Genomic DNA, 14,251 nt, shown 5'->3' with positions numbered 1-14,251 from the left:
ATGAACTAGTTGAACCCTAAAATATAAAGATTTACAAAAAACCAATACCCCATTTTTAACATGATCACGATACTTTCTCTTTAATTTTCTCTCTTTAATATTTTAGTTACTTTCTTAATTATTTAGCTATTTATCTTTAATTTTAGCTATCAAGAAAGTAAAATTGAACTTTTAGGTTAACAATATGGTAAAAATTTAACACAAAAAAAAATGTAAATTATTATCTCACAAAACTCTAGGGATCTTTTTTGCTGCTTTAATCCACAATATTTCCAAACATATGAAAGAATATTTAAATAATCCAAGGTTTTAAATTCTAATAGTCTACTACTAGTAATAATGAGCATCAGTACTCATGAATTTTTTTTCAAGGTTACTATGTAAACATAAACTAAGATTCACAAATTAAAATAAAGGTGTGGAAGAAATATCCTCTCATTAAGACTACTTGTACATTAATCTCTTAAATGAAATTTAAAGCCACCTGGCTAGGCCAAATAAATGTTTGTAAACCACTTTCATGTCACTCTTATACAATCAATGAATAAAATAAATTTTGATAAAGAATAAATAATAATAATAAAAATACTTTATTTTAGAATAAATTTTGTGTCTGTATGCTTTTTCTAGTTCAATTGAGACTTTCCTTGTGCTATAGAAAAATTTTAACACAATAGTCATATCGAGAAACTCACACAATGTCTGAAAATATCTCTCATCCTTAATGAGAGGTAGTTTTACCCCTTCAATTCCCATGTAGCATGATTTCTAATATTCCCTGAAGTAGTGAAGTCTAAATGATACTTCATTTGAGGTACCTCCACCATCAGGAAATATTTCAGAGGCTTCTTCAGAATAGCGATTGCTTCATTTGACCATACATAAATACTCCTGTATGCAAAAGCCTGCTCACTCAGGGTTTTATATTAACACTGACTCCCATAACCAATTATAGCTCTTTGGTATTGCAATCAGGTTTACTATGTCTTAACTAGATTTCTTTATTATTTTAGCCTTTCAAAAAATTGGATTTTATTTAAATTCAAAATTAATTTAGTGTTGCTCCATAAAATATAATTTGCATCCAAAGAGCAACACTAATTGTAAGATAGTACAAAGAAAATATTTCAGATTTTTTTTTTTAGCAAATATTTTTCATTATTTTAGCATCTAAAAAAACATTTACTAATAAAGATTAATATAAAAAAAAATCAAGCTCTCATTGGTTACATTACATTTGAAGTAGGAAATTAATACGACATACATTTAAAATGTAATTTTTTATATTTAAACAATTTATAATTAAATTATATTTTTGAAGTATTACTGTGTAAGAGCAATAATTTATTCTAAAATATTTTATAATGTATCTTGTAACTAAGAAATATTTATAATTGTTATAATATTAAACCATAAAATTTGTTCAAGATTAAATAACAAAAAGGATTAAAATGATTTCAAAATAGAATTAAAGTTTTATAAAAATACTGAGTAATTTACTAAACTTTTAAAACCCCCAACCTACTTGTATCTGACAAATACAAATAATTTTGAGATCTACAGAGAGCTTTTTCAGAAAAGAATATATCACTTTAAATAAACAGATGTTTTATTCAGAAAATTTCTTGATCTAAAGTATCTTGACTTTTCTTTATTTATGGAAAATTTTGAAAATCTCTATTTTGTTATTACTAGACATTTACTGTAACTCTAGATGTACTATTGTACTGTGATGTACAAATCTTCTGACAATGTTTTAGTTCTCATACACACTAAAACTTTAGAAGTACGTCATACAAATAAAACTAATATTTTTTTTAAACTTTAAGTTTAGAGAAAAAGAGTTAAGCAAATATAAGTTTGAAAATTTAACAGAGGATTTGATTTCTTTGAGCCTCAACATTAAATAATCAGACACCAGCTAATAAGCAAATTAAACATGTATTTGGAATTTTACAGTCTAATAATGTACAGTAACATATGAGTTTAAAAAAACTAGGTTAAAAATGTAACAGTTTACATTATTGATAATTTTGCTAAATATTACACAAAGCTTACTTTTAACAGAAATGAAATTGGATTATCTGTAATAAGCTGAAATGGGAATGAAGGCAAAGTTTAAAAAAAATTGCTTACCAAAAAAAAAATGTTATGGTTTAAGACAAAATTGAAACATTTTATCAGTCTCATATTTTTAATCATAGCCACTGAAAGTCTGAGTGTTTAATTAAATTAATCTTGTTCTTGTCATCTACTCCATTTAAAACAGTTATGTGAATAATGCTTATTCATATTTCAATTTGATGCATAAATTCGCAAAGGAAAGGCTTTAAGGTATTCTTTTTTAAGCTTCAGTAAGTTTTCATCAGTTTGGGTATTTTTCAAAATTTTAGGGTTTCAAAATAACAACTTCAATTTACTACTGTTAATAACTTCAAGAAGCAATACAATTTCCCTTTTAATATTAATCTACTTTTAAGTTTTAATATCAGCCAAACTCTGTTCAATTGTGATAATTCAAATAGTTTCCTTTCAAAGTTGCAGCTACATTGGCCTAGATGTTTTTAGAGTTGCACATTCTGTATTTCTCTGTATTCTATGATCATGTTTCAGACTGAAACTAGCATTTAGTGCATAAGAGAAATTTTTCAGGAAATATAATTTTTATTTTATTCAAGTTATGAGATCAACGACTACCCATGATAGGAATCAGCATAGAAACTAAACAGCAAATTTTACTATACATAACCACAAACTACAGTACCTAACAAATAATTATATATTATCATGTTTTTTTTACAAAATAAAAACTCAAAATTATGATAATACATTTAAAATGTTTGACTACTTATTAAAAATTGTATAAACCTTAAAATCATCCTAAATCAAACTCTAATCACAATTATATTCTCCTACCGATCCACACATCTGTGACTGGTTGGAAAACAAATACAGGCTTGTGACCTTTTCTTTTTTTCCTGTTTAGCCTCCGGTAATTACCGTTCAAATAATACTTCAGAGGATGAATGAGGATGATATGTGTATAAATGAAGTGTAGTCTTGTACAGTCTCAGTTCGACCATTCCTGAGATGTGTGGTTAATTGAAACCCAACCACCAAAGAACACTGGTATCCACGATCTAGTCTTCAAATCCGTGTAAAAATAACTGATTTTACTAGGAGTTGAATGCTGGAACTCTCGACTTCCAAATCAGCTGAACTGGGAAGACGTGTTCACCACAAGGCCAACCCGGTGAGTTCCGGCTTGTGACCTAGAACGGAAAAAAGTGATGTGCTTTTTTTATATAAAATAGTTCACTCAGGGTCTTCCTCTATTAATTTCCTTTTCTATGGTGGACTGAAATGTGAACACTGATTTGTGATTTAGGGGCACAAAAGAGTGAGTATTTTTATAAACAAAAAACTTAATTGATACAATTTCTGTTTGAGACGTTCAAGAAGTGTCACCTACTGTTTAGTTATCTTGTGTACATAAACAACTTTTTTAATTTTTAAGCGTTTTTATACCTATATATAATGATATTTTTTTCTGTAAAATTAATTCGTTATGTCTACACAATATTGTTTTGAAAAAACAGCCATTCGTTATTTTTTCTAATAGTGCATTTGTGTGGAAACGTTTTCGTCTCCTATATATTTTTTTCCCCTGTTTAGCCTCCAGGAATCACCGTTAGGTATTAGTTCAGAGGATGAATTAGGATATGTATAAGTGTAAGTGAAGTGTAGTCTTGTACAGTCTCAGGTCGCTATTCCTAAGATGCGTGGTTAATTGAAATTCAACCACCAAAGAACACCGGTATCCACGATCTGTTATTCAAATCCGTATAAAAGTAACTGCCTTTGTTAGGATTTGAATGTTGGAACTCTCGACTTCGAAATCAGCTAATATGCGAAGACGCGTTCTCCACTAGACCAACCCGGTAGGTTAGTCTGTTTTATATTGGACTAATTTTTGTTTTTAATCAAGCGTGAATAATATTTCTGCGTAGGTATAAATATAATTCTGTCAGTTATATTAATAATAAAAGATGGGATAAAACAAAGTACAAATTAATAGTACAATTGTAAAAGAAATGCAGTGTTTTTTTTTCGGTTAAAAAGTACCCTTTATTTGTATATTAATTTTAAATTAACTTCATTCCATAAAATATTCTTCAATAATTATAAAAAAGATTTTAACAGTTCATCTAGTAAAATATCAAAATTTTAGCAGAACAGAGAACGCCCCGGTCACAGTTTAGAAAAAATGTTATCCTCAAAGTAGTTTATAATTTTTCCCTTTGAAACATTAACTGCGCCTTCAGCAAGCAATGAAAAAAATTAGCGGAAGCAGTTTACAAAATCATTTTTCGTGTAGAAGATTAAAAATCTTTTATTTAGTAATTTTTTTTTGTAAAATTCATACTAAGACAGTAATTTCAAAAAAATTATTCTTGAAAAATCGACAAATTTTCTTTTAAATGATATCAAATCTGAAATTCAGTACAAAGTAATTATTGTCATACTCTCCTACAGTCTTCCAATCTGTGATTGGTTGGAAAACTAACACTGGTTTGCGACGTAGGGGCACGGTAAAAAGTGAACATACTTTTTTACGTAAAAAATTATTTTCATTCATAATCTATTAACTCCTTGTCTTTGCAGGAAAAATAAACGCTGATTTCTGACATCCAGGCAAGAAAAAAGTGAATTTATAATTTTTTTTTAAATCTTATTATTATCAGCCCTGTTAGTGATACTAATGAAATAATATCGACAACGCTTAAATCAAGAACGTGATGGAAACTGTAAGTTAATTTTTGAGTTACTAGAATATGAATTTATAACGTTTGATGTATTTTGCCATAAATAATACCTTTTTAAGTCAAATAAGTTATTTATATTTTTGTATATAAATATCGAGTTGTATAAACAAACCAAATTTATTATAATCATTTTTTTCTCAGGTTTTGGTTTAATTTTTCTTGTTTACTGTGGTGAATATTACTGTGTCCACTAATGTGAAAATATCATTTTAATAAATACAAATAATAGTATAATTTTAAAATAAATGGCTAATTTTTATATAAATTTAATTCTGCATAGGATGTATTATTAAAAAAACTATTACATGGAAGAATGCCTTTCCATAAATATTTCATGATAAAAGAGAACATACATATTTCAATCACGATTTATGGTTGACTTTCTATTCAAATTCTATTATAAAACTCCTGTTCAATGAAAAGAGAAGGTTAATTGATGAAAGCTCTATAAAATGAGATTCTAATTGTTCTTTAGATCAGGTTTCTCTTGTTAAAACTAATACAAGAAAATACCATATTGGTAACTCAAATATTAATCTTAGGCCAATCGCGTGGCTAAAGGAGCTTAAGAGTAATGAGGGATAATACACCACGATCTTTTAATATCATAAGGTTTTCATTGACCTCAGGAAACATGATACTTTGAATAAGAAGGGTTGAATATCGGAAACTATCAATTTTAAATTAAGATGAGCTAGAGCCCTTTGGATGGCAAAGAGGACAAGCTCTTGGATGATACTTTTTTATTTTTTTAATAGGTAGAACACATTTTTGAAAAGAACGGTAACAATATCTTTATTTCTGTTAATTCAGGGGTGGCAGAACCTCTCAGAGTTTTGCTTTTTAATTATTCTCTGAAGTTAATACATATTTTGGGAGAAAAAAGATTATGATATAGAAATATTTCAAGTTTTCTTAGTTGAGGGACTAGCGCATAAACTATTTGTAGAGCAAGAAGGCATGACCTTCTTTATGATTGTTTTCAAGACATTTTGAAAAATAAAAGGGGGGTATTTCAATAATTTGGGGAGTTGGAAGGTAATGTCCAATGGAACGCAAGAAAAACTCGAACCGCTTGGACGCCATTACATGTTTAATTTCTCATTAAGATTCCAAAAAAAGTTGGATCAAAAAATGTATAAAGTTATCTGTTATTAAATCAGTAACCAATGCGAATCACAATGTGTTACGTATTTACAGTGCTGTGTAAATAACCAAAATTACTCATTTGGTAATGCTAATTTCAATTTTGCTATTTACCATAATAATAGATTTCCAACCCTATAGAAGTGCTGTTTGTCATTAAAAAAATAAAATAAAACAATGATAACTAACAATACTGTTCGTACGGTTACAACTTTAGTAGGAATTTGAACCTTTCTTTTTGTGTTTTAAAAATATGACAGATGACAGTATAAATAAAATCATTTATTTTAAACATTGTATCTAATATTTAAGTCAACATTTCAGCCGAAGTGATTATATAAACATATTTAGGACATTAGTCTATAGATAATGCTGTTTAGAAGGAAAATTACTTAAAACCTATTTTATGGGTTAAAAATTGCATTGTTTGTCTTTTTTAATTCCAGTAGGCAAACGGTAATAGTATTACATGGAATATAGTTTTACATCCTCCTTGCATTATGCAACGATGTCAACGAAATTGTTGATCAGGTTGTCTTGTAAGATCAGCTGTCGGTTCAGTTAAAATGTGGGTGTTCGGTACGAGTTACGTGAGTAATGGTTTCGTGCTATGTTGTTGTAAAAATGGATTTATACTATAATATTAAACCAAAATTTAGTTATTTAATTGTTTTTTTCAGGAATATTTAATAATATTCCATTATGTATTTGTAAAGTTGTTAATTTTTTTTAAGCTTCGAGCCGAGTTTATAAGCATTCTCATAGTTTTAGTTGGTTACAAGCGGTGATTTAATTTGAAGCAGTGTTTTTTGTATTACATTCATGATCTCTGATTTTTCGTCTGCACAAATTAGCGCTTATTTCAATTGTGTTGCTATTTCATTTTGAATCGAAGACAATGTTAACGAAGGAGTTATACACAAAGGTGAGTTTTTTCTTACTTTTTACAAGATTTAATTACTTGATGCTGCTAGTCGTAACAAGCTACCAAGTTCTCAGTATCTTGCGTGTAGGTACCGGCATTGTTTGCAACAGAAATAAAGTTAATCATCCTTTTTATTTTTCATTTTCATAACTTTTACACGTTAACTAACGTAGCTATGAACAAAACTTTTGTTTGAAATAATTTCTTTATGAGAGTGATGCAAGTCCAAATAATGAATATTGTAGAATCTTAAGGAATGAACTGTTTGCTGATTTAGACTATTTTTTATTTTTTACAATTTGGTTCCTGCTTTCCATTCAGCATAGAAATTCTTTAGAACACATTTCTTATGTTTTTTTTCAGTACTGTTTAATGATACAAACAAAAACAAATTTTGTGACATAACATTTTATAAATTATTTATATTTTGTTAATTGTAATGCAGGCTAATTTGTACTAGTAAATATTTAAGTGTGAAGTTTTCAGATTAAGTACACTTAATGAATACTGAATTACATCTTTACGTAAACATTGTTGTTTATGAATAATAACAGAATTTTCTCTAAAAGTAAATTTTTTGCAGTAACGTAACATGTCTGTTTGGCCTCCCAAACTTATAACTACAAGATTATTACTACATACTTATAACTAACAAATTTAGTTGTAAAAGTTAAGGTTCATTTTTAAAAGAAAAAGACAAACTCATTGAAATTCTGGTTCATTTTATGTTTTACTGTAAACATATTCAGAGCCATATGTACCTATTTATGAATATTTATATACTCAACTATATAAAAAGGTTTGTTTAGCTGAAGTTGCAGGAATTTGATCTTTTCCCTTGTTTCTCAATTCACACAAGTTGTTTTAGCATAGTATATCTGTAGTGGTAAACTTTTATTTTTAACATTATTGTTAACATGTAAAAATACACACAGTGAGTAGATAATAGTTCACTTTTATGTAAATGGTTTCCATGTTTGTAAAGTTGATTTATTAGGCTGATTATAAAAGTATTAAATTGGTAAATTTGAGAATAACTTGATTCTGATTGTTTCTAATTTATGTGAAATTTCTGCAGGCAGTATAACATTTCTTAAAAAATTCAGTATCTTCATGATACAAATTGCATTCATTAGTCTATTTTATTTATAAGAAATGTTATCTCCCTTAACAAATATTTTGTTTTTGATAACATTTTTTCTGCAATTAAATTTCTTTGTTTTCCTTTGTCCATCGGAGTATTAAGTTAATCCAGTGTAATTGATGCATTGTTATCACTGTTTTTATGATAATAATAGCTACAGTAAGTTTTATAAACTTGTCCTCTCAACTACACAATAATTACGAAGTTGTCATTGCAGAGAAAATGTTAAAATAGTAAATATGTTTTGGTACTTTTCTGTTGTACCCATCACTTAACTTCTAGGCTTAACATTTCTATTTCTCTCTGAATTTACATTATATATTAAGATAAAATTAAAAAAAAAGCGCATTATACTTTTTGAGTAAATTTTATTTAAAGCTGTTTTACATAGTCCAATGGTTTCTTTGTTTACTCTTGCAATTAAATCTGATGCATTTCATTTTTCTTATTCGTTTAGAAATTATAGTCTTTACTATGTATGGACATAGAATTGGGTCATTAACTGTTTATGATTATTACACTTTTAAATTGGTTGCCAGATGAAAGAATCATTAACTTTATTTGTTGGAACATAAAAAGTGAGCAAAACTGTACAGAATTGCAAAATATTCAAACTATTTTGTCGTAATTGAAAAATTATCATAATGTATGTAGCATGGAGGTTTTCATTTATCATTTGAGAACAGAATATGTTATACATTAACATTAAGTTAATATGTTCACTTATTTACTAAAATTACCTCAGATGACAAGAATTCAACTAATATAAATAGTAAATTTAATCAAGGAAATATAAATCCAACAAGAAGATACTTCTCATATAAAATAACTTAATAAAAGATGCTTATAAAGTGTTATGTGTGACTTTTATCAAGACTATCAGACTTTTATTAAGCCTGGCCTGTATGGCTCAGAGAAATTGATTGTTGGAAAATTTTACAAGAAAAAACTAGAAGTATTTGAAATTTGGTACTAGGACAAGAATGGGAAAAAATACAACATTCTACTTGGGTGAAAATGGGGAGGTTCTTAGAGTAGTAAAAAGGCATCAGCTGTCTGAGAATTATCTTAACAACTTTGATGTGTTATTGGAAAAAAAGTTATAGTCCTATTAATGAATGGTTCGGCTCTCTTTAACAGGTAACTCATAAAGTTTCCCTCGGCAAATATTAGATAGGGCAGTGATTGCATACATCAGTTGCCATGAATCCACATATGAAAACACACAGATTTGAATACTAGATCGTGGATACCGGTGTTCTTTTGTGGTTGGGTTTCAATTAACCACGCATCTCAGGAATGAGAATGTACAAGACTACACTTCATTTACACTCGTACATATCAGCCTCATTCATCCTTTGAAGTATTATCTGAACGGTAGTTACCAGAGGCTAAACAGGAAAAAAGAAAGATGAAAACACAATGTGTAAAGTGGTTTATTGAACCAAAATCAGACACACAAGTGTGACGCAATTTTAGAACTGTATAATGTAGAGCAGTCTTCTAGTACAAGTATTCATTCATTGTATGATAAATTTAAAGAACATAAGAAGGATGATAATTCTTTGAACATAAGAAGGGTGCAGGCAGACCTAGAACATCAGATGAAAAAATGGAGATCATTTGTCAGTCTTTTGTATGCAGTCCTGGAAAGTCAACTCAAAGTGCAGCATGCGAGTTAAATCTTCGACGATCTACAATTCACAATGTTTTTAAGAAACTATTAAAATTGCATCCTTAGAAGTTACAAATATTGCAGCACATTACACCACAAGATCACACTGCTATTGATTAGGGGATTTCCTTTGGAAATAATTGAAAATGATGATTGTTAGCTTAAAAAAGTTATGTTCTCAGACAAGGCTACATTTCATGTGTCTGGAAAAGTGAACACTCAGAACATTTGAATATGGGGATCAGAGAACCCACATGTTACACTGGACCATATTAGAGATAGCCCAAAAATTAATGTTTGGTACAGACTGCTTCATGATCATGTGATGATTAGACCTTTTTTTTTTTTGCGGAAACTGCAGTTAACATGAATATCTGTCTGGACTTGTTAGAAGGATATGTTTACCTTCAGCTTGAAGAGTTACAACCCTGATTCCTATTCCAACAAGATGGAGCGCTTCCACATAGGGGTTTATTAGTGTGTGAATCACTCAACAACACATTCCCAAATCACTGTATTGAATGTGATGAACCGATCACTTGTTCCATCAATTACTGGATATAACTCCATGTAATTTTTTCCTACGGGATTTTATCAAGAATAATGTATATAAGACTCGTGTAGTGAATATTCATCCCCTTAAGGAGAGGATTATTAATTCATTTGAACTCATAGATGTGGAATGTTGCAATGAACACAGCATGAAATTGATTACCAGTTGGATATTTTGTGAATTACTAATGATATACACATTGAATATCTTTGATTACAGGTAAGAAAAAAAGGTATTAATTTTTTGTTTCTAAATTCATACAAACTGTTTTTGTATCGTATTAAATAAATTCCAGTGATAGATAAAAAAAAACATTTTTTTTTAATGTTTCTCTAAGTGTGATATCATTTATTCAATTGCTTTTTTTGCATACATTACAGATCTGTAAACACAATGTTTCTATCACCCTTAGTTTTAAATAAAATACGCTTCAAAAAATTTAAGGAAAAATATAGTTAAAATGTGTCAAATTTATAATTTTGCATGGCCATAACTGTGTTAGAATAATTTCACTGATGCTTTTCTTTTATAAATAGCCTCAGGTACATCCTGAATTATTGTCCAACAGTAATCGGCAATCATGTTAGTATTCCATTTCCCTTTATAGCGGCTTTCCATCACCGAAATGTCTGGGTGGAAATGTTCACCGTGTTCGTCACTTATGTTTCTGAGTTGTCCGGGGAAAATTCCAGATGTTAGTGGAGGAAATGTATTTTCAAAGATATATTACATTCCATAGAATGAAGTAAGAAGTTGATTAACAATATCGTGGTAATTGTCGGATTTTTGTCTGTCGAGAAACTTTTTGCAAACGTTTTTAAATTAAGCCCAAGCTGCACTTTCTACATTATTTAACATTGTGTTAAATACATCATCTTTGACCAACTCTCATATTTGAAGACCAACTCCAATTCCTTCAAAAAAGAGACCAATTCCTTCTTTAATTTTTCCTTCCCTTACATTCAGAAATTTCTGCCTGATGTACAAAAATGCGGGACTATCCTTCTTCATTGCTTTTACAAAATTTTTCATTAGTCCTAGCTTGATATTGAGAGGGGATAAAAATATTTTTTTGGGTTCAACTAAGGGCTCAGGAATAATATTTTTCCCATTTGAAGTTAAGCTGTCTTGTTTCTTCCACTCTTTGGTAACATAATGTTTATCCCTAGCTCTGTTGTCCCAATCGCAAAGAAAATAAATAAAGAATTTACATAGTGTAGCCTAACTGCATGCATAATAAAATAGCTGTAACTTTCAAATCACCATGAATGTGTTCCAGGAATGTTTTTTATAATTTATTTTTTCAAGAATGTCTTTCATCACATTGTACGTCTCTTTTAAATTAATACCATAAGCATTTGGTATCAAAAGATATTTGTTACCGTTTTGTAGTAGAACCACTTTTAAACTGTACTTGAACAAATCTATGAAAAGGCACCAGTCTTCAGGTTTATGAACTTCTCCTAAGTACAACATAACCTCATCAATATTTGTGCAAAAACAAAATTATTTTCATCAGTAAAGTACTGAGAAAGTTCTTTTTGTTGGCTTCAAAAGCTCGAAATTTTTGTATTTTTTTAAAAAATAAATTTCAACCTTGCAGTCTTGTTCCTAACAGTTTAGCTTGATTGTTTGATAAATTTAAATCCCTGACCAAGTCATTTAATTCACCTTGTGATATAAGATGTGGCGTATTGGAAGATAATTCAAAATCAAAATCATTTTTGTCTTTTCAGTATTGTCTGATTTTTCATTGCTGCTTTTGAAACATACATTCACAGGTGGCTCAGGAACTGGAACAATTTCACTGTGAGGTACAGGCCCGATTGCAGATTGTAATGAAGGATGTCTTACAGTATGTTTAGATTTTTTTAGAAATTCCAGATACACTTGTTAAACAAAAGTAACAATTGTTACGTGATCCTTTGCTTCATGTCAGACCATAGGTACAGCAAATGGCAAAGCATTCTGTGTACCTTTCAGCCATCCTCTTAAATATACAAAATAATTGGTGCATACTATATGAGGAACCCACGTCTTATCCTGATCACCAATTTTACACTGAAAGTACAAATGATTTACTTTTTTAATTAAATGTGTAATGTATTTTCTATTTGATTTTATGGTAAACTCACCACATACATAACAAAAGGCATCCACACCTTTACACAATTTCGAGACATTATGATACTGCACTGTTAACAAACTTAAGACAGCAGTAAGACTAAACAAAATTAATTCATTTCTAAATCCAGTGCTTAATACAAACAACACAGCTGTGTTTTCATTTATATGTTTTGACCTGCACAGACATGATTAATCTTGTCCATGAAGGCTTGTTCTACAGTATTAGATATGATGTCATAATATGTGACTATGATATGATTTAATTCTGTGTTTAGTATTGTTTATTTATAGCTTACAAATTATGTTAACAAAGTTAAACTATACATTGGAAAATGAAAAATATCCTTTAATTAAAATTAAAAAATTTTTCAAAAATGGTGGGTAATAGAATGATTCTGAGTTCATACTCGTTTTCAGCATAAAAAAAATAGATTAAAATCATGTATCGTGTTTTAGGAAACAAAAATTATGTTTATCAGTGTTTTTTTACTGAATATCAAAGTTCAGATAATTCTCAGACACTTGTTATATTATGGAAATCGGTAATGAAAAAAAAAATGTTTATTGCTAATAGTTTGTTGACGTAATAGTAATTCATGGTGAATATATTGAAGCGTAAAAAAGAATGGGAAGACTAAACTTACATATTTGCACACATGAATGAAAGGTGTAGAAAGAAAGTTATATAAAATGTTGGAGGTAATTATATAAAATATTTTAGCGTGAAAAAAAATCACTGTTAACCGAATTTCAAATTGAAGAAAGAGTGTAACATGTACATACAAATGGATTAGGAGACCTGGCTTTACCTGATAAGCACTTCAGCCTTAGGGTTGCTTTTTGTAGTGCCAATTAATCTGAAACTCTATACGAGTTAAATCTACAAGCAGAGCACTAAATATTTAGTGGGCATATTCATCTAAAACCTATAGAACATCTAAGGGAAAGGGGAAATCTAATCGCAGAGAAATTTTAAAATGAGACAAATAACCTCCATTCAACTGAGTGTTTCAGGCCTCTCCTCTGTGTTTTTGCTTTCCTCAAGGTTTCATAATCCAGGGACCCCAAAAAAGTGGGACAGGGTAATGTTCATGCATATGTAAATCTGTTTGTGTGTTTGAAGCTTAATTACTTTTGACTGGATTAACCAGTTTTGATTAAATTTTGTACAGAGACACTTGTATATGGAGCAGTTTGTTAATAAAATTTTTGAGGTCAATATCTTCAAGGGATGGGAATGTTCTCTGGGAACAATTTTCTCAAAGTTTTGCCAAAAATAACCCAACTTTAAGCTCAATACATGCAAGCATACTTGTTACCATTTGTAAAAAAAGGTTTGCCCCAAATAACCCCTTCCACAAAAATCGAAAAAAGCTATCTTTACATTTATTTCATTTTCCAATTTTTTTTTGTCTTCCTAGGCATAGTAGTAGTGCAAGTGACAAAAAAAATCTTTGAGGGCAGTATTGGGGATGAAGGAGCCGATCAAAGCTTAAAAATGTTGATTTTTTTTGTTGAGTTTTTTAAAACCTTTTTTGGTTTATTTAAACTTTTAATATTATTAAAAGTTTAACTAATAGACTTTTAATAATAATATTGCATTCAAATTTCATCATAATTTTTTTTTAGTGGGGAGGGCCCTCCCGTAAAGAGAAAATCCTAGGCAACTTCTGATCGATTGTATATTTTGCTGTGGATTTTTATTAGTTTCTTCCACGTAACATAGTAAACATAGAAAAATCAAATAAATTTCTTGGAAGATGATTTGGAGTGGGAGAGCTGAAAAAAATAAAGAGACGATTTTTTGAATTAAAATTTTTTTTGGTTTATTTAAATATTTAATGATAATTTAAAA

General features: G+C 29.2%; 1 protein-coding gene across 1 annotated transcript in view; it reads left to right on the top strand.

Moving 5' to 3' along the window:
* The first annotated feature begins 6,528 nt into the window (after positions 1-6,528).
* The window catches only part of didum (dilute class unconventional myosin), a 164,553-nt gene continuing 156,830 nt past the window's right edge, over positions 6,529-14,251 (top strand). The window contains exon 1 of the mRNA XM_075362968.1: positions 6,529-6,897. Within this exon, the coding sequence (XP_075219083.1) occupies positions 6,871-6,897 (27 nt within the window). The 5' untranslated portion in view covers positions 6,529-6,870. The remainder of the gene's footprint in view (positions 6,898-14,251) is intronic.

This window comes from Lycorma delicatula, chromosome 4 (assembly GCF_047948215.1).
Source record: "Lycorma delicatula isolate Av1 chromosome 4, ASM4794821v1, whole genome shotgun sequence".
In the NCBI taxonomy this organism is placed as follows: Eukaryota; Metazoa; Arthropoda; class Insecta; order Hemiptera; family Fulgoridae; genus Lycorma; species Lycorma delicatula.
This window is presented reverse-complemented; position numbering and strand designations above follow the sequence as displayed.